The following is a 22,254-nucleotide window of genomic DNA, read 5'->3' as shown; positions in this document are numbered from 1 at the left end:
GTTTAGGACATCCCGGTTGGGTGTTAATGGGGAAAAATATCTATCACACGGAAGATGTGTGCAGGGACCCAACTACCCAAATATCATAAATAATTTCCAAATTTCGAATTTGTTCTGGGAGTGGCTTCTTTCCGAGTAAATGTGGTTTGACTTTCAGTATTCAGTACTTTAGCATTTATTTCTGCAGTGTCCGTATTCAAATTACATGTAAATCTATGTAGGCCCATAGTTAGCAATGTCAAGTAGGCCTATAGATACTGCAGGGAATCGGAACCCATGAGGAAGCAAAACTTTTTAACATGAGCACGTTATTAAACAATAAACATTACCGTAAATGGGAAATACAAAAACACCTTTATGTCTATTCTGTCCAAAGCTGATTTTTAAAAACGTCGATTTGGGGTCAGTAGGATTTATTTTTATAATTTCTTGGCAAAAATACTTTTTATTGACCTAAACCCACAAAAGTCGGGTAATCATTGCAAAACCTGGCAAACCACAACAAAAGCGAAGCCTAAATTTGGAGGGGAAAAATCGCACAAGAGGACACTTGAGGGCGTACTTATTTAAAATGGCGACAGTCGTCGCATCAGAAATGTTTATGTTCGGATTTTCATATGGTGACAGTTTTGGGGACTTACCTGGTGTATTTGTGGGCGGAAGGACAGTCTGAAATAACTGAGTGTTCTTTTGTTAATCAAACATGAGTGCTTCGGACTTAAAGGAGCAGGGTAACCGGTTCTACGGTGCTCACAAATACGAGGAAGCAATCGCTTGCTACTCCAAAGCAATTGTACGTAACGTACATGTATATGTAGCCTAGGCCTACATCAACATGTCATGTCAATTTTTATTGGAACAAAAAAAATAGTACTTTAGTAGGCCCTAACGTGGACTGGTTCACGGCACGACAGAATATACATTTGGTATGAATTGTCCTTAGTATGAGCATCATCTGCTGAAGGGAGCCACCTACATGACCTAGTCTCCATCATGTCCGGTCCTTCCTCTTGTTCATTTTTGCTTAGGCCTAGTTTAAAAAATGCTGTGGCTGTTGTTATGGCAGCCGTAACACATCTCCCATTCTCTATCGTTATGGCACTGCAACTACGCAAGCGCGCCAACTTAAGCGCAGAGTTCGGACTTTATTTCCCTTTAGAAAAATCCTCCAAAGCCTCCAATGAGAAAAGAAAAAAGATACCTGCTTAGGCCTATACAATTAGACACCAATATAAAAAAAAAACCGATTATGGTATAAAACATGAGATTTAGGCAAAATAAAATAAATGGTCCAAGCACGGATTCGAACTCACACACCAGTGGTTCCATGCCTTCCACCTTGACCACTCGGCCACAAGCATTTAGCGATCAAGGTAATTTTAAAATATATAAACCGTCGTGATGATCAGCTATGTCATCGCACATGCACAGTTCAGTGCCGTAATGATAGAAAAGGAGAAATGCGTTATGACTGCCGTAATGATAGCCACTTCGTTTAAAAAATCCTGTCGAATCAAAAAGTGTCATGCCTGAGTTAATTTTGTGTGATTTTGAATACATAACATGTTCCAGCAAATGTGTGGTATGTGGTTAATTTAACATGGTCCTCCCTTCATGCCTTCAAAACTGCTTGACTGCCCACAGTTAAAGAACCCTTCAGATGTACGTTTTTTCACCAACCGGTCGCTATGCAAGTTGAAGCTTCGGCGCTGGGAGGCGGCAGCAGCTGACTGCCGGGCAGCTCTAGAGCTGCAACAGAACAATGTCAAAGCCCACTTTTTCTTGGGCCATGCCCTGATGGAGCAAGAGTTGTATGATGAGGCCATCGCAAGTCTTTCAAAAGGTGCTCGGCATTTCTGTACTTTCTTTTTTGGCTTTTGCCCAAAACGAATTTTTTGTTCTCTGTCATGTCAGTCCCCCCAAGAAGAGTGTGTTCAGTTTTATATTGTTGTTTATATTTGGTTTTGTGTTGGTTTGGCATTTTTGTTTTTTACATGTTTTGGTTTATTTTATTTTAGGGGGAGCATCATTTCAATATAAGAAGTGAAGATGCTGGGTGCGATCAATCAATCAGCACAATCAGGGATCATGTTGCACTATCAGTCAATCTAATTGACCTGCTTTTTGTAAGCGTAGAATTTGTCGGGTGTTAAAATGTAGAGAAGAAAGAATTTGAGTTGGAGACCATCTGAAACTAACTGAAGAATTTATTGCATGAAACAGCTCAGGATCTTGCCAAAGAGCTGAAGTTGAACTATGGAGATGATATCGCCGGTACCTTGAGGCAAGCCAAGAGAAAGAGATGGTCGTTGATGGAGGAGAAACGGATACAGCAAGAAATCCATCTTCAGTCGTTCCTCAACAAGCTCATCGTAGAAGACAAAGAAAGGTCAGAAGGGGGACATGTGGACTTTGTGGAAAAGAATATTTTTTTATCCTTGTGGGAGTAATTGTTTCTGTTTATACTGACCCTTATCTTGGAAGCATTTGGATGGATAATTCTGACAATGCATTGCTCATCTTCAAGTGTATGGTAGAGGTGCTGCCTACATCGCACTCTGACTGGCTCCCTGGTGGGCTTGTTGACAGACTAACTGAGAGACCGACTAGCTGACTGCCCAACCAGCAGCCCAGGCAACTGTCTGATCAACCATATGACTGACTGGCCTTCTGACCAACTTTCTCACTGACTGTCCGACCTATGGTGTTCCATATGTGCCGTCTGGTCGGATTTTTTAGCCGGTGTTGCATTTTAGTTGGGCGTGGTATTTTTCAGCCGGCGTCGCATTTTTCAACAGGTGTCGCATTTTTTGACCGGCATTGCATTTTGCAACCAAAGTAGAGACACTGCTGCGATAAACTCTCCCTCAGGCAGCAATGTGGAGGCTTGTTTCAAGGAAATTCAAATGAAAAGTGATGAATCTTACATTGATTCAAAAAGTACATTATTCATTAATCAATTTACAAGGAATAGAAATTTACAACAGGGCATGAAGTATTGTTCATCTCTTAAATCTTGGCTGGAGATACTCCCAGATGTGAGAAGCTATTATAGTGATCATAATGTACAATTGTGTGCATTATTGCAACTGATTTGGTATTGTTGGTATTGTTCATCAACCATCTGCCGGTCGGTACCAGATATTCGATCAAATTTAAGGTCGACTATTCAAATAGTGAATTATTCAAATTGACTCAGCCCTACCACATACACACGCGCATAACACACATATACCATAGCGAACCAATTTGAACAAGGCAGTGTTGCATCTGCTTCCATCACAAGTCCAGTCAGGAGTCCAGTCACAAGACCAGTCCTAAGTAACAGCATGCACAATGACAGAGGAACGCTTTTGTCACAGTTCACTGAATAGACTAACTTGTAGCATAGCTTAAAATTGGATGATTGTAGGGGTATGAACGACCCAATTGCAACTCCGGAAGAGAGGCCCGACTGCCGATTATTTATTTTTTTCTCTGTGTCTGTTCTTTGCAATGTACGGGTCTGTAGTACAGTGCGTTCATAGCTGATCATAGCATGACCAAAGATAGTCATTCTTGTATCTGAGCACTCCTTGCGGATTATTGCATTTCCAGAAAAAAAGCCGAGCTGAAGCTGGACAAGGAAAACGAAGATTCCAAGGAAGATATTGAAAAGAAGAAACAAGACGTGGAGGCAGATTATGTGAGTATTCCTCCGCAGTGTTCTAGCTAGGACCATTTTAGTGCCGGGTAAATTTTTGGATTACAAAGCATAGTGAGTGCAGTTCTTAATGCTTTCTGATGCTTGAAATACGATGGAATTGGTACATTTAAATTTTCAGTAATATTTCAGTTCAGTTTTTGGAAAATCTGTGCTGGGCGGCACAGCCATTTTCAACCCTGAGTGCTGGGCGGAAATTTGCAGTACCGGGTGGTGCCGCCCGGCACCAACCCCCGCAGCTAGAACCCTGTTCCTCTGATATGGAGGTTACTTACTTGCATGCAGTGAGCGCAGACTTCAGTGTTGTAATCAAGTCATTCTTCTTCAAGTGAAGTCACAAGTCATTTTTGAAATTTTTTTTAACTTCCCGTATTGATGGTGTCCCCCATAATGCTTTGCAAATCAGGTCTGACCTACATGTACAAGTATCTGCCTTTTTTCTATCATAATGATATTTTTTATATTTTTGATGATAAAATGTAGTATATGAAAGGAGACAGGTTTGCTTTTGCATGTGAAAAGTTACACATACATATACCTTTTATTTGTACTTGTTTCAACAAAGGTTGGTCATTTCAACAGGTCAAATTTATTCATATCAAGTCACTAGGCACTCTCATTCCAAGTCGAAAAAAGTCTAACAAGTCCGAGTCAGCAATTCCAGCCAATAGCTTTGCAAAACCATAATGCATGTGACGTCATCTCTCGGTTTCTTCCCCGAACTAACTTTCTTAAGTAAGCTGTTTCTCCCTCAATTGTCCAGAAAATCCTGATATTAGCAGAGGCTAAGTTTATATATACTTCCTGGACTCGACCTTTCTAGTTAGATGAAGCTATTTACCAGGGAGACTGTTGAAAGGTCCATATCATTACCCCTTGTGTGCACACAGGTGGTAACCCTCACTTTCCAGTCTCTGTTGGCAGGTCGTATTGCCTGTAAACATACGATGTACCGGTACCCATCAATTCTGTCAGTGCTGGTGTTCCAGCACTTACATCTGCCTTGTTGCACAAATGTGAGCCACTCTGTGAAAACGAGTCTTAAGTCGCCAGAGCCACTTTGGAGTAAAAACTCCTTTAGAATAATTTGCGCAATGTAAATCAATAGGAACCCACAGCATATTTAACCACGGAGTATCCACTTTCATCAAGATGCCAAACTGAGTGATACATCAAAACAAAAAGCTCAATTTGCTCTTTCCAATACAGATGAAAACTCAAAAAGTGGCTCTGGCCACTTGTGACTCATTTTCGCAGAGTGGGTCACAAGTGACCTTTCAAAGAGGCACATGTATGTTGAGGTGTAATGAGCGGTTCTGGAAAATGGGTGAAACAACAACTCATGCATGGTTTTGGAAGTCTGGCAACCGCTGTAATCACTGTAGAATTAAACGAGGGAAATTTGTTATGAGTGTAAAAGCACTTTGAACTGTCTAACGAATGCATCCATGTGCAGGCAGTGATAGAAAAGTGTGAAGGCATGCTCATTGGTGCTTGAATAACGGCATCGGGAAACACTCTGCACTTGTGTATACATAAACACGTAGAGAGTTTTATCTATACACGCGATCAGTTTCCCCCAAAAGTATCTGTCAGCGATATCCAACGGCCTGTAAAATATGACGCTGCCAGTGCACATTATAGCTAATCCTTATTCTAATAATTGCTTCGCAGAGAGAAAAGAAAAAAAATCTGCAGTGTGTAATTGTTGATGTGATTGAGTTGAGGGCATTTAGGGGCCACCAGTGCTTAGAATCAATAAATAAGATTGCCGTTAGATTGAAGTCTCCCAGTCTGAGCAGATGTTGGATATCAATCAACTTACAGTGCATTTAATTTAACTGTGCAGCAAATGATTCAGTAAACATTTACAATAAAGTAAACAAAAGAATGGTTCAAGGTTGTAACCCAATGAAAATTATTATACTGAGGTTTTTCTTCAGTATGCTGGGTCCTTGTCTTTTTTTAAAGCAATTTTCAGTTAGATTGCAATTGTTTACCATGAAGTCAGCCACCAGCTTGAAAACAGTACTTCATGTTCGTACCGTATTTCAATTTTCCGTTTGAAAATTTTGTGGAAAAACAAAGCCAAACAAAGCAAAATTGGAAAGTGTTTTCAACGTCTTTCAGTTTCATCAGAGTGGCAAGTTTTAAAGTTTTCTAAGATACTGTTGCGTAAAAATAATCATTTCGCTTGTGTAAGGAAGATACAATGTATGTGTAGTTTTGGTACGTCAAATGCTGCACTTGTGCAATGTGCAGTCATTATTTGGGGCTTCAATTTCATTCAGGGGATGTACAAGCAATCCTGACGAGCATGGTGTCTGAGATCCAAGCTCATCCAGCATGCACAGTTGGATACCACAGACGTGGTCCAGAGACACTGCTGTGGACAGTCTCTCAGGCAATTCTCAGCCAGTAAGAACTTTACAGGTTGTTTATACAGTCGGTATTTTGTCCAAATTCACATTTGCCCAGCGGTCACGAAGTTCCACTTATTTTAGTTTCCCCCGAAAATCAACCTCAGTGGAGTTTAAGAATGTCTGAAGAGGGCCTGTGTATGAGGTAACCGGAGTCAAGAGGAGAGGGCCTGTTCTTTCTCTTTGATGCATTCTGTCATCATTCTCAGAAATTACTGAAGCACCACAAGTACAACTTGTTGTTTGAACCTATTGATATTCACTCATGTCAGTGTTGAGAAAAAAGGCAGGCGTGCTTCATTGGAATGCAACAGCCTTCGATAATTGTTCCACTGCCGTGCAGAAGGGCAGGGAAGGCGTCACGGTGTCTGGCTGGGCGATGTTGTACTCTGCATGTAACTGATCCCCTCCTCTTGATCTCATATGAATAAGTGAATGTATCGGTCATACTCGTCCCCTACCCCCTCCCCCCCCCCCCGCTCCCCACCCCTTGATACATGACAAGTGGGACATTCCCCTTTATTCCAACTCTGTCTCTCCAGGGGTGTTAGGTGACACCCCGGAGGTGAACGACTGAGTGTGACGGGCACTGCATTATGCATGAACACTCCGGCAGTAGCTGTTTGGATTGTTGTGTCTCTTCAGCTGAGCAGGATGTGTAAGCTTGAGCGATGGGGGAGAATATCTAACACGGCTTCACAAAGACGACCTTTTCCACGCTCCATCAAGAACAGAGTGGACTACTAACCCTGACCTAAGGCTTTGAGTTTACTGCGAATGAGCCAGAATCTGCCACAAAGTAGCCCTAAGGCATTTTTTTCTAGGAACAAAATTGGAACAGGCTCTCTTTTGTCTGAGGATCAAATACGAGTATTTTGTACCACAGTCCTGCAACAAACAAACAAACAACCCAACAAACAAACAAACCCAGAAACCTGTAAACCTGGCTGTGGACTTGGATGTACTTACTGACGTTGTAGCTAAGAAATGCAACAAACGTCAGAAGCATTTCAAGGATATACTTTCCCCAGAAACATGGTTAACCACTTCCTGCCGGGGACTCCGGAATCGGAGACGTATGGTTTATATGTGTGGCCGGGGTCTCCGAACTCAGACAAAGGAAACAGGGCCCTGTAACAAAAGACCGTACTCCGAACAAAAGACCAGGCTGCTGGGCATTTCCGACATTTTTCACTCTCAAAAGTGGTGATAATCCAGCCTTGGTTTGAAACCATATACCAGGGTTTGGGGCATTTATAGCATGCGGATTACCACCGGGGACAAAGGCGCTCCACCACCGCAGCAATGAGCCACACAGCACTGCTGCACTCTAATCTGGCCCCTATTGAGAAGAGGTCAGCAGTGCACTGAGCCAGGTTCGTGAACAAAAGAAAGTTGCATAACACCGCACAATCTGGGCTCTGTTTACAAGGCTGCAGGCCTGGCTGAAATACTCGGGCATCAATGAAGGTCACCTGTCAACTTGGAGTAGTGCCTAAAGATTACCTCGTGCAGCTATAAATGACCGTTAAATGAAATGATGAATTTTTGAAGGATTTTGAAAACGGAAAAAATGATAGTCATGCCGGCCCAGCATCATCAACATTGAAAAATGCCCCTGCATGAATTGGTTAATGTGAATTTCCTCATCTTCACATTTCTTGAAACCCTACTCCCTGGGCATCTTTTGGTCACACAAAGTGCATGCTGAACCCTGCAATATTTTAATGCTCCCATGTAAAACTTGGATGCAACTTCCCACGTCTTCATTTTCTTTTATACAAACCGTGTCATGGGTGTAAAGACAAATGGCCCATCTGTACACACAGCTATGGATAACAGAATGAACTGCCGCACATGCTTGCTGGATGTTTCAACATGCTAATCACCCATTTGTGTTTGTACATGTACACGTACACAAAATCATGAAAACCAAGAAGCTTTTGGAGGCGGACCATGTGTTGAATTCCATTTTCTCACCCCAGAATGTTAGACAAAATTTAAAAATGAGGTTGTGGTAAGAACTGTGGCACAAGTACTGTTCAAACGACTCTTGTGAATCAGCACTTGTGGCATTTGGCTTTACTGTTGAAAATTGGCGCTTAGATCTTCCCTTTTTCTTTAAGTTGAAATTTTTGGCCAAAGATATTACCCGCTGCAAGTGGTTTGTGTGTTCTTTCGTGGATGTGATCATCGCTTCCATCCTTCAGAATCCTCCAGCACTAAACTGTCAAAATGTGGAGGCGGCATGAATGACATCATGGAGCCATACAGATGATTTGTAACCCAATTAGACCGTTATTTATGCATGGCTGAGCAAGATCTGGCCCGAAACTTTGATGCAACCTATCTCTGTAACTCAGCAAGTAGTTTTTGTCACATGCGTGTCATCTTACTCCTCTGAAATCCTCTTTTTATACACGGAGGATTCAGGAGGGTTATAAATTACCCCAAGTGTGTGTGTGAAGGCCATATGTTAAAGCAGTGAGCCGAGAAAGGCCATTCTCAGAAGCAGTTTAGCCTGTCATTAAGATGACACCTTTTTCTCAATTCATCAGTAGGCGTGTTGGAAATCAAGGGAAGCCAATAAGGAACACTTATTATTTTTCAATCCTCTCGCAATTTTCCCTCGTTATATCACTACAGACACTTGTTTTTGACCCCTCTATTTCTTGGAATATTTCCTGAAATGGCATTCTAAGTAACTTTGCATATGTAGGTCACAAATTTTTGTCAATTTATTCAACAATAGATTCGTCAGTTGCTTATGTTTCTGGGTAGCCAGTTAGTTTGATAGGAATCCAGTATCTAATTAATCAACTGACGAATCAGTCAGATCCATTGATATATATATATTTTATAAAATCACTTTCCTCAAAAAATGGAGGACTCAGAAGAATTTGGTGATACCCAGATAGGACGAGGCAGCTCAGGTGATATTGCAAGTTTTTTAAAGTTCAAATCCAGCCCCACTTTTGATTAATTGATTTCCGTTTTTATTTTTCTTTTGCTGGATTTCAGGATCAACATGTGAAGGAACTGAATGAACTATTTGCTACTGTGGACGAAAGGCGAAAAGTAAGTTGGCTTTTCGTCCGACCAAGTTTACATTTCAAAACCTTGTCGAACACAGCATATCCTGTTGTGATTTCCCCCAATCAGAACAGGCCAATCCATCACATGCAACATTTACCTGTATGAATTCTTCAAGCGTTCCTGAGGAGACGGTGTCATCCTGTTTGGCACAGCTACAGTGGACCTCACACATCAACCCCTTGCCTTCTTACGTCTGAAGTTGGCCGTTAAAAAGAATCATATCAAATCAGTGAAAATACCTGTAATCCTTGAAAACCCATTCCCAGACTTTGCAGTATTTTGTGCGCGTGGGGCTTGGTGTGGATAGAATATGCCAATAAATTACTGATAGGGGTTTTTTTTCAGAGACCTGGAAAGCCCCTTAATGCCTTTGGATTTGTGCTTAGAAGCACACCTGAGTTAACCCTTAAACTTGATCCCAAAATGTTAATTTAGGGGAGCTCACTGTGCACTCCAGACAGAGAAAAACTAACAAGCCAAACATCATAACCCAGTTTGAATTCCTTCATAGGAGTCTTGGCAACCTATATTTCTTACTGTTGCTTTAAAAGTTCAGTTATTAAAAGAATCTTCAACTTTTAAAAGAGTCGTCAAATGAGAGATGTCTCCCTTTCCACATGTGTCATCTGAAGTACCGCAAAGTGTTTTCTTTCGAGCTGGTCCTGAGTGACCCACTTTTAGCCCCATTTGTCTGGCCCGCTGATAAGAAATCAAGGTTGGTTCGCCGAACCTAATGTTCCCGGTGTCACTTTGATGTTTTAACAATCTGTGAAACTCAAATAAAGGAGGAGATTCTTCGTTTCCTCCTGATGTTGTCGCGGGCGGCTGCCCTCAAAGACGGGGGAGCCTTGTTTGTCGACGGCAATGGGGGTGAAGCACTCGACACACAACTTCCCGGCGCAATTGCGGGAACCACTCAGGACTGTTTCCAGAGATAAAGGGAAGGGAGGCCAGTCTCCAGTCAACGTAAGGTTAATGAGTAATTGGGGCACATATTAGCCAGACCGGCATATATCCGCACTAATCACAACATGGGAAGACAAATAAGTGATTAATAACGTAGATTGTCACATTGTCGGAGACATGGTCAGAGAAATTTGCCCGCGATCTCGCAAAGCAACACTAGTATCCGTGTTACCATGTTAGATGTTGCCCCCCCCTCCAACAGAACCAGTAATTACACAAACCCCCGTTTGACAATTAATCACAGTGTGGGTGCCAAATCGAACCAGATGATTCCCCGTGTGGTTTGTCTTTGTTCAAGTGTTGTCTTTCGCAAGTGAACGTTGAGCTCACAAATGAGTTCAAAAGTTACTAGCAACTGGTTCACTGCCTTGCTGGGAACAGCATGGTGTTACTTTGCGTATTGTGGAAGAGGTTAATGCAGAGTCATCATTCAGAATTGAATGTCCAGAAGTTTTCAATACTGTCTTGTAAGGCTGAGATAAATACTGAAATAAAAATTACCGCTAATGGGTCATTAGGGAGACATTCCCATAAGAACGTGCACAAAATTTTTCCAACTTTACTGTCCTATAATTCAATATTCCCTAATCTGATCTGAACCAAACTTTGTATGTTTTCATTTTAGGCCCTAAACTATCATTTCTCAAAATATGGACAAGTAAAATTTGGCCTCCTTCTGGTAGTTTGAAAATAGGGAGACACTGAAATGTCTCCCTAAAAGCCAATGTCTCCCAAATGCTGAAAAATTTACCACAAAATGTCTCCCAAATGACCTATTTGTAAATATAAATGTTTCACTTTGTCAGCAAACAGGATGGACACAACTCGTCAATAGTGTGGGACAGCTAAAATGGTACTATTTAAATTAAGAAACAATGAAAACTCAAACCTGATGATGTACAGATAAACTCTGAGTCCCCTGCCCTTTCTGAATGCCATCTTGGCGTGCTGCACTTTGATAAACATCAGAACATAATGATGTACACTGTATGTATAATACGTGTACATGCAAAAGAAATTTACCATCGAATCCTGTCAGAGCGTAAATTATTTAGCTTATTTTCCACACAACTTTTTAAATGTTTCATGGCCGTCGCTTCATCGTGTGAAAATCTTTCTTTGATGCATTCAGAGTATTAAAAGAAAATTTAGTTGTCCATTGCCTTTGTAACAATAGTTATTTTAGGCTTTTTATGGCCTTTTGATCAGAGAATTTATCCATGAATTGAATTTGTCAAATGAAAGGAGAATAAACTCTCTGTCTTTTGTCAAGACCAGGAAGAAACCCGTTTCCTAATTCCTCCTCAATTGTTGGTTAACTTTACAAAGGTTGATTCCAACACCAATGCAAAAACAACTTTAACGCTGAGACAAAAATAACAGAGTAGTTCATATCAACCTTCCCTAAAAGTCAGAAGTGTGATTCATTTAGAAGTGTTGGCGTACATGTAAGTACTGTACTCTAAAATAGGAAAAAAATCCCTCAGACTTCAGTATACAAACGTCACTTGAGATTCCCAGCAGAAAATGTCAGGAAATTCACCCTCAGCTTCACCTCTACAATACCGAAATGTCAAAGCTTAAAACACTACCACAAATTGGGGGGGGTAGTTTACAATTACACATACGCAACCTGTACTTTGGTCCCATTAACTCTCAACTTGGCCTATTGCCCGTATCGTTGGATATTCCACTATCCAAGGGAAAGACAAGTGATAAATGGAGCCGGCGTTTGGTAATTGTCAAGACTTTTTATGTCCCTCCCCTTCTCCTTTTTTTCGCCCCCAGCATCGGGAGCATCCATTCAATTAATTCTTTGCTTGACCCGAACATCTTTTTTCGGCCTCCCTGGACAAATATATTTACTCTAATAGTTGAAGCATGCCCGAGCATCTTTTCCTTAGGGAGGGGAGGGGGGTAGTATGGAGAAATCATGGGCTGATGGATCTGTCTTTGAGGAGGCAAAGCAAGCAATGGGGCCGAATATCTTTGGAAAGGTAATGCCCCAAATTCTTGATGCTTCAATGCAAAAAAAAATTCTGAAATGTTTATTTTATTCTGTTGACTAGATGAGGAGGAGGATCAGATTTGGAAAGGAATATTGAAAATTTACGTTGCTACGTATTTTCATAAATTTGGCAAAAGTGTAAAGAAAATTGTGTCTTGTATTGTTCAAAATTAAATGCATTTTTTAAATTTGTCAATATGTTAATCTCATTGTACATTTAGTCATCTGGACTGGGGGGAGGGTTTCCATGTTTTTGCCAGTTTGCATGTATCATTTTCTTTTCTCTTTGTTTTTCTACTTTTCAATTTCCTTTTTTAATTTTTCTCCATTCAGTTCCCCTGTGTCAGCTTTTCCATTTCTTGGTGTTGCACTTCATTGTCCATTTGTACGTATGTTTGCATACTGTGTACTTTATCACTCAAATACGCAGGTGTGTCTAGATTTGCCTTTTTACCCTCTGCATTTGTGGCAGATTTTGTTTTAGGTGGTGCTTTCTTGCTGGGATTTTCATTTTTCTGGGTTTTTTTTTGGTTTTTTGTTTCTATCGGCAGACAAGGGAGGTGCCCGACTACCTGTGTGGGAAAATCAGCTTTGAGATCATGAAAGATCCGGTTATCACACCCAGCGGCATTACATATGACAGAAAGGACATAGAGGAACACTTACAGGTAATTAAATCTATTTCATAGCTGAATCGATCATGCACAACAAAAGTATCCCAGATTCCATTGCAAATTAAGACTTCAATCATTTGCTTTTCCTGTTTTGTTCTGCAGCAGTAATTTTTAGTAGGACATATGTGTACAAACTAACCTGTCAGTCTACTGTCAGAATACTGATTGAAATGGGCACAAGACCTGATATGTAGTTCTTGCATTCAGGCGTGTCGTTCACCTAACAATGCAAGTGTACAGGTAGGACATCATGTAGCTTGAGTTTGCTTTCTGTCATGTCATGGTTTGATTCATCGAATCATAGGATCTGATGGTATAATCCGAGTGTAATCTTTCCATGATCAGAATATGATTCTGCTAACTTTTGACCTGTCCTCTTGTGTATGGATATTTCAGGTCATTTTAGCGCAGAAGTTTGCCAAACTCCATGTTTTTTGTTTCTTGATTATATTTCCACATGATTGCAACGGCCCTCGATCCTATTAGTCTGCCAGTATTCTCACTTGAACTTGGTGTGTCTGTCAACCAAAGCTTGCTGCCTGCATTGTGTAGCATGCTGGCCATGGCAGATGTTCCATTAACTGGAACATTGCCTGTGTCAGCCGGAAAATGCAGCTGGAATGTTTCAAGGGGAAAGCAGATGGCTCAGGCTGAACCTGACTCTATGTGACTGTCAAAAGAGCCGCCTTAAGATATATCTTAGCTCTTGGCAGCTCGGAAGCTCTGTGATGTAAGTCGGGACATTTGAAGGTGGAAATCCAAGGCAGCGGGGGGGTGGTAGATAGCCCTGGCCTGTCAGAAATTATGTGCTCGTCCAACTGTTACTTGACAAGCCGTTGAAGGCAGGGACTTTCAGCCTTTGTAGCTGGCATAATGGCAGGGGGAACGGAAATCCTCTCCACTCCTAAGTGCCCCATTTGAAGTTTTGAAATGCACGATACCTATAGACAAGCTACAGTGCATTTGCTGTCAGTGACCCTCTTAAAGAAGCAATCCTACCCAAGATTCTAACCCCCCCCCAAAAAAAAATTCACCCAGTAACACCGATGAATGTTGTCCTAGCATGGATGTACCGTGTTCACCTTTTAAAAGAATGCTCAGATTGCCGGATATTGCATTTCTGTGGACTGTTTGCACAAGCACCTTCTCAGCGGTAACGACAAAAAACACTATTGGTCGAGGGTACTCTCCCGGTGTACGGCACATTGATTGCTAAGTGTACATGGATGAACAACAGAGCGTGAACCATTGAAATAGAAGTGCTCTTTATTCACTCTCACCAAGTTACATAGTGCCTGTTTTTCCCCTAGTCTATGCACGTGTAGCCCAAAATATCCATCATTCTGTGGATTATTGCATTGATATGGGATGTTTGTCAACTTCTCTTCATTGAAAGGCATGGCAGATCAATTGGTTGCTTCGGAAACACTGAATAGTGTTATCCCAGACAAGAATATCAGCTTTCATAAAAGGAAAAACCAAACTCCAGGAAGGAGTCTTCTGCACTGAAAATTTACACATCAAGTGCTTTTGGAAATGCTAGAAATGCAGACAGATGCCACAGTTCTCAGGTGCAAGAGAATTAATTAACTGGTGGAATATGGAGGGATGGCAGCACCTCATCAAGCATGCGGGGCTGGCCACATGCTCATGAATAATGCATCAATAATTCATCAGATATGACAGTTAAGCAGGTGCAACATGCATGCCTCCTGGCGTGCCAGGCATTGAATTTGTTATTTCCTAGTTCACTGACCTAGGCGCTGGGACATTGTCCTGACCCAACTTGGATGAGTCTTTTCTGCCGCAAAAATTTACACATCGAGTGCTTTTGGAGTTGCTAGAAGTTGCTAGAAGTTAAGACTGACAGCACATTTCTCCAGTTCAAAAGAACTGATTAACGGGCACAGTATGGAGAGATGGAAGCACCTCATTCAGCATGCAGGACCAGCCACATGCTCATGAATAATGCATTAATAATTCATCCGAGATGGCAGTTTAGCAGGTTGCCTCTGTGAAGCAACATGCAAGCATGGAATTTGTTATGTCCTTATTTCACTGACCTGGTCAATTAGGATATTGTAGAGAATTTCCTCAAGAGAAGTGCAGCATCAGACCCTTTGGGCCCATGACATCAGTGCCTTCTAATAATACATCAAGTGGGGAGAATCTGCATCATTCAACAATACTAAAGGCCATCAAGTTGTAGACTGATCTCCTTGAGTTCTACTCATTTGTTCTCATACATAATGTACGAGCATACCTTGGAGATAATTAATTACATGTAGTCGCAATGGAGAACCTGGTCAACCACGTTCTATGAGTGACCTTTGGTAGCAAAAGAGACACGCCCCAAAATACTTCTAAGGGTGAAGCCTTCGGAATAAGCTTTATTTAATGACAAATTGTTTCAGAGAAGGCAAGTTGTTACAAGTTGTTAACAAGTTTGCTAAGTCCAGTTGAAGACTGTTGAAATGGTGCCTCAGCAACGTCCTAAGAATGATCCCATAGATGATCCCATGGACATCAAGTACAGTTTAGTAGCAACGACCGATATTTTTGTATAAGCAGCATGCACATGATTGATAGCACTACAGGTGTCATTTGAACCTGTGTAATAGTCACATTAGTCGCATGTTGCAGACTGAAATTGATCCCTAAAAGGACACATTGTAATGAAATCGTGCTATCCTTAGAAATAGATTATTGTAAAGTACAAGTAATGACACCTGCAGAAACATAAGAAGCTGTCCTGGTATAAAATGAGGCTTTCAAAATGACAAATGGCTTCTTGTCTGGACTGTCCTGATATAAAATGAGGCTTTCAAATGACCAATGGCTTCTTGTCTGGACTGTCCTGATATAAAATGAGGCTTTCAAATGACCAATGGCTTCTTGTCTGGACTGTCCTGATATAAAATGAGGCTTTCAAATGACCAATGGCTTCTTGTCTGGACTGTCCTGATATAAAATGAGGCTTTCAAATGACCAATGGCTTCTTGTCTGGACTGTCCTGATATAAAATGAGGCTTTCAAATGACCAATGGCTTCTTGTCTGGACTGTCCTGATATAAAATGAGGCTTTCAAATGACCAATGGCTTCTTGTCTGGACTGTCCTGATATAAAATGAGGCTTTCAAATGACCAATGGCTTCTTGTCTGGACTGTCCTGATATAAAATGAGGCTTTCAAATGACCAATGGCTTCTTGTCTGGACTGTCCTGATATAAAATGAGGCTTTCAAAATGACCAATGGCTTCTTGTCTGGACTGTCCTGATATAAAATGAGGCTTTCAAATGACCAATGGCTTCTTGTCTGGACTGTTCTGATATAAAATGAGGCTTTCAAATGACCAATGGCTGCTTGTCCCTTCTTATGTTTCTGCAAGGTAATAAGTCTCAAATTTCAGTTGACTTACAGAAAAGTGAAAACCAATCAACTAATGCATCCATAGCAAAGTACATGTAAAAGGTTTAAATTTTCAAGAGGCATCAAATAAAAGGCATACCGGTATGTTGAAATAATTATGTTTCCCTTCTCAAGTGGCGGACACAGAATCGTAAGTCTGCAATTGTTCCAGAGATCCCATCCAACCTTTCCTTTCTTTGTTTTTTGATTCTTGGCTGCAATTTTGGGCAGCTGTCCACTATGAAAGAGTCAGACTGTCAGCAGACCTCTTCACAAAGCGACAAGGGTTTGTAAGAGTCTGTACCCAACTGTAAGATGAATACACCCAGCGGAGTTGGCCCGCCCCAGAAAATGTCTAAAAATTGAATTAATGCAAGAATTGGGTGTCACTAGATGGAAATTTTGCTTTTTTAACTAATGGTTCAACCGATATTTGTAGACAGATATCAGTTCAATGCACTTCATTATTCAGTGTTTTGATATGGTTCCATGAAGGGCTGTTCATAAGAACTAGGTGCTATTGAGGTCAGGCACCTGTTCCAAATTATAGGCTTATGTACCCTTAATTAACCACACAAATTATTTACCTGCAGTAAATATTCAGACGAAGAAGGAGAAAGTTTTTAAGTTTGCATTTTTCAATTTAAAAGCATGGTGAAAGGAATGGTAAAACATTTTAATGTCTAAACATCATAGGCAAGGATTGTTGGTAAGACAGGGGTGGTGCTTTAAATATATTTTTTTTCTTATTTTTTTCCCTTTTCCTTTGAAACTTGTCTCACTGGTACCCGGTACTATTGGTAGACATGTACTTGAGGTGGGTACTAGGAATGCACTATTCCTATTTTGACTTGCCAAGATGCACAACTGTTACAGCACTGTAACCTCTAGTCATTAGTCTGAAGCTCTACTTCTTGAGCCAGTGACTCCGCCTTTAAAAAATAAGACCCTCAAAAATTATTCCTCTAAGTTCCCCATTGGTCAGTGTTTGTACAACTTTGATTCTGAAAAGAAAAAAAAACCTTTTGTGGCAAAGTGTATATGCTCAGTGACACAAATGCCAGGTAGATGGGACTGGTTGGATCTGGTTTATCAGTGGTGATTCCAAGCACAGTTTGTGTCCTCTTGCTACCCTCAACGAGCTTTGGCCACCGCTGACTCATTTTCTTCAGTTGCCTCTTCTATCCAGCCTTTCCATCTTGAGATTTATGCAATAACTGCAATTTCATCTAAACCCAACCCTGTATTTATCACTCCAAATCTGGCTCAATGCATCATGCATTATTTTCCCACCATCCACTTGTTGTTGGTCTGGTACGTAGCTCATCACCTGCCTCTTTGACCCTGTTACCCAGATCGTGTCTGGGGAAAAAAAATCATGCAGATGTCTTTCATCTGTTCCATTTCTCTCTGCCTGTTTTACCCTGTGGCCTGGATCTTTTTGTAAAAAAAATCCTTTATTTTGCCTTGCCTGTTGCATATATTGAAGCCATCCAGAGTAGGCCGGGAAAATTCACCATCCTTCATCAATGTTTCATAGACTTATTCCCACTGATTGGATTGCTGTGAGTCAGATTTTCACTTGGGAGATTTTTCTTGCTTCTGAGAATCTATTATATATGAAACGGGGCACAAGCATCAGAAGATGAGGGAGGAAGGCGGTGAGCGCCCCCCTTCTTCCTCAAGCAGTTATTGTTAATTTTGAAATATGACAAAAAAGCAACTTGAGGGAACAAGGTTGTTTCACTTCCTCACCAAAGGGTGTAAAAAACCCAAAATTTTGCCTCACCTGTCAAGAAGGCCATAAAAGGTTACACCCAGAAATTCCCAAATCTTGCCCCCCCCCCCCATTATTAAAGCCCTGTTGAAAACTGAATTCTGGATCCACCTTTGGGGACAAGTAAGGTACCACGATCTGCTTCCCTGAAACAAATGACTCCAGTTATTCCACCCAAATCTGCCTTTTTTGTGTAGGACTTCTGTTGACCTTTTTTTGTTTGCTTCCACATACCCTGTTAACATTCTGTAAAATTGACGGGCAGGCTGACAATCTTAAAGACCCTGTGAATAACATTTCCTTCAGATTTGAGACCTGTAGTGTAGGAATTTTTCAAATCATGTCAGTCAGGGACCTTTTCTAGTTTAATAGTACGCTTCTTAGCTTTTCCTTTTTGTACCCTTTTAATGCACAAATCGGAGTAAAATCCTGGCACCTTTCCCTTCATGCTTCCCCATCCCACTCTCCCCACCACCTGCCTTTACCCCTGAATGTAAGGTGTAGAACAGGCCTGCTATAATGTCAGCGGTCATACTGAGGAGGAACAGTCTGCAATCAAATCTCTTGAAGTCTGTTCATTTGAGGAGATTTACAATATCTGGCATAACAAGACTCTTGCTTTGACTGTTGGACAGTTACACTGAAATCCTCTCGGGTGTCATATTTTGAGGGACAATTTTTGTTATGTTTTCTTTTCTGAACCCCACAGCGGGTCGGCCATTTTGACCCAGTGACCCGGATCAAACTGACCCAGGAACAGCTCATCCCCAACCTGGCCATGAAGGAGGTCATAGCGGCATTCACCAATGACAACGAGTGGGTGGAGGAATACTGAGGCCAAGCATCAGGAGAGGCCGAACCGAGGGGACCACAGAAATGTTGAGGGTTATTTTCAGCATGGCCAAAATGACAATGAATTTGCAGGACTTTTTTTTATATCCCTCCCTCCTTTTTTTTTTCAAACGTTGGCTAAGTTGATTTTGTGCTCCTTAATAACAGAAAATTGGATGAGTAAAGCCTGGTTTCCATATCGACGCAAGAAACGCAGAGAGAAATGCAATGAAGGCGCAAATGCAAGGCAGACATATGGAAACATGCCAAACGGAGGTGTCTCCTACAATGCAGACAAATGCAAACCAGCCCGCGAATGACCGGTAAAGTTGAGCCAGGTTCAACTTTGCCGACTGTCTGCGTCAAGTAGCAGTGGTCGCAGTGATATCCTCATATACAAACGCATATGCTGGCAAAACGGGCATGCAACGATAACCCTCCCACTTAGTTCCACGAATTTTGCCCATTTTCACCTTAATGCTTAAATATTTCCCCCCAGCGATCAACTAAATAGCTGACCGTCAATGAAATGCATGAAACTGGAGCAGAGGTTTGGCATCATGAGGTGGTACAGTCAATGTAAAAGCACACTTTCTGTGAAAAATCACGGAATTTCGAATGCAATTTGTTTCAATTTAGGGGTGGAATGACGTCATACACCGTCTCTTCCATTCATGTCTGCGTCTTCATGTCTTGCGGACCGTCTGTGTTACAAATGACCATATGGAAACCAGGCTTAAAGCTCCATCTTCTGTACCAGAACCATCAGATCATGTGACATAAGGCTAAAGTTTCAAATGTATTCATATGATTTGGCTTTTCATGGGAGACTTCTAAATCATTCTTTAGAAAGATAGGAAAATAGCTGAAACTGGATCCAGTGTTGTATTCGAGTCCATCTCAGGTCCGTCCATAAGTCCCTTCTCAAGTCCAGTCACAAGTCCCTTCACAAGGCCAATCATAAGTAACAGGGCAAACGATGACAAAAGAATGCTTTTGTCACAGCTCATTTGAATGGCTTGTCAATTGGCTTAAGACTGAAAGACTTATGATGGACTTGTGACGGACTTACAGGGACTTGTGATGGACTCGAATACAACACTGAATGTATCTGAGGTTTGGAAAGTAGCAGTGCTCTAAAACAATGTCAGTTGGGCCTTCAACAGAAAAAAATGTGTTTTAGAATATATGTGTCAGTTTCACAGCTTCTTTTCCAAAACAATTCTCTTCTAATAACATAGTCATCAACTTCCCCTCAGTGCAACTGATATATATTCCAGCAAGTAGTTTAGGAAGTGGAGAAGGTTTCATGGCACAAGCTTATTTAGTAATGTGGCCAACAATTAGAAACCACTATTGCATGGGCACCACCGGCGCCAATGCACACACACATCAAACTGAAGAATGTACATGCGAGCATGCTACCAGTGTAGTTCTACCTTCTCAAATAGTCTCTACATGTATAATTGTGCAAGTCATTTGTTATATGGTTTACATGCTGCTATTTAAATTCCTACCATATTTTTTATGATTTTATTCAGCTACGAGCCACATTTATTCAAGCGTCTAGCTTTCCACCGTGGTAGACAGAAATATAATCAGCATGAATACTTGTGAAATGGATTTTTTTCGTCACTTTGTGATGAAAATAAAACAGGGTCACAGAAGATACCGTAGCCAAATTTTTATCCGGGAAATTGTTCTTAAAACATGAACCGTGTGCAGTTGGATGAGCTTGTGTGCAGTTGTCGAAATCCTGTTGTATTCTGAGTGCATTTGTTGGACCTCTGAGCATGGAATAAAGCATGCGGTTTAAGAAAATAGAATATTTGATGCACTGATTCAGTGATCACTGTTCCAAGTTACCTTTTTAATGAGAGAAAATTGTTAATGGGGGCGCTATTTATCTGATTTATGTCAGCTAGTTGTGCTCGTAATAGGGTTGCATCTTTAAGCGGTCCCAACCAAGAATCAGCTCCGTTGAAATTCATCAGAGATTTTCCTTGGAAATTTTAATTGGATAAGAATTACACGATATTATGTAGTACTCAAATCCTCAAAGTAACGAACCAAAGAGAAACAACCAAACCTGATCTTGGTTATGACTGCCAAAAATGCACACTAGCCTTTGTTTATTGCATTGTGGAATGTTCAAGATCTAATTGGGTAGATTTGATTTCAGCCTATTTTGAATTCCTGAAAGTTGACCAAAACTCCAGGAAATTCAGATGAGTATTTTTTAAGTAAGCCAAAATCTGTGTCTTATTATTTTGAAATTAGCATTTTGATCATAATTGAGGATTGTCAAATGTGAACTTCTTAAATTACCCAAGGAATTGTGTGTGAACGTATTGCAAGTAAGTACCGCTGTCTAAATTTTAATTTCTCTGTGTGAAAGATGTACTGATGGGTAATGTGAATGATTAAGATGGAAACCAGAGGTATTGTAGGAAATATATTATTTAGAGGCTAGCAGTATCCTTTCTGCCCAAAAATGGAGACTTGTGAATTATATTTTGGCAACTAAGTCCACCATAATGGGCTTATAATTACCAGCCGTGAGTTTTAGCCGGAGTTCCAAGCATTTTGTTGTGATTTAAGGAGCTAAGCTGCTGGCTGACTTTGATGAAGACTGGCATCTTTGAAAGAAAAAGGTTGAAGTATTGCCAAAGGCTTAGTTTCAATTATTCCAACACTATTTAAAGATATGCATGCATGTCATATATTTATTTTTGTTTCCTAGTTTGACCGTTTTAGAATAGTTTCGCAATTCATCAAAGGAAATGACCCCACAGGTATACAGATTGTCAATTCGTGCTGGCACATTTAGCATATAGGACGTTCCTTAAAACTTTGATGGGTGACTTTGATGTTGGCTTACTGCTCACTTCATAGCTGCCCTGTGAAATCCTCAAAAGGGGGCATAATGTGTGCCCCTACATCAATTTATGGCTCAGGTAATGGCAAATTCCTTTCAGTTACGTAAGCCTAAAGGTAGTTAATATGAGAGTGTCGGTGGAATCATAAGTATACCATTAGTTATTTGTATATGCCAACTCTACTTTGCCGTACGGTTTGACCAGCTTTAATTTTCTTGACGGGAAGTAAGACTGTACATGTTGGAAGTGTAATAAAATCAGGGCTTGTATGATTCTAGAAATGACTCAGATGTTTGTGTATCATGGTGGTAGAAATTTATCTAAGACCCTCTAATCATTGAAGACATAAGCCAACGGAGCATAGTTCAGAGAAGGGAGAAGTAGCTTTGTGTGGGAAATTGTTTGGTTTGGTCTCAAGCATGGAATCAACAGTGCTTGCTACATCACTGTTGGCAAAGGATGGTGAATTCAGAAGCTACAGAAGCGTATTG

General features: G+C 40.9%; 1 protein-coding gene across 1 annotated transcript; it reads left to right on the top strand.

The window, feature by feature from the left end:
• Positions 1–547: 547 nt before the first annotated feature.
• On the top strand, positions 548–22,044 carry stub1 (STIP1 homology and U-box containing protein 1). The gene is made up of 7 exons (XM_022237986.2): positions 548–793; positions 1,645–1,843; positions 2,224–2,389; positions 3,598–3,685; positions 9,145–9,201; positions 12,745–12,861; positions 18,763–22,044. The coding sequence occupies exons 1-7, from the start codon at positions 704–706 to the stop codon at positions 18,886–18,888; spliced, it is 843 nt and encodes a 280-aa protein (XP_022093678.1). The 5' UTR covers positions 548–703; the 3' UTR covers positions 18,889–22,044.
• Positions 22,045–22,254: the final 210 nt, after the last annotated feature.

Source organism: Acanthaster planci, linkage group LG07 (assembly GCF_054643075.1).
Source record: "Acanthaster planci isolate LZ-2023a linkage group LG07, COTS_SCS, whole genome shotgun sequence".
Taxonomy (NCBI): domain Eukaryota; kingdom Metazoa; phylum Echinodermata; class Asteroidea; order Valvatida; family Acanthasteridae; genus Acanthaster; species Acanthaster planci.
This window is presented reverse-complemented; position numbering and strand designations above follow the sequence as displayed.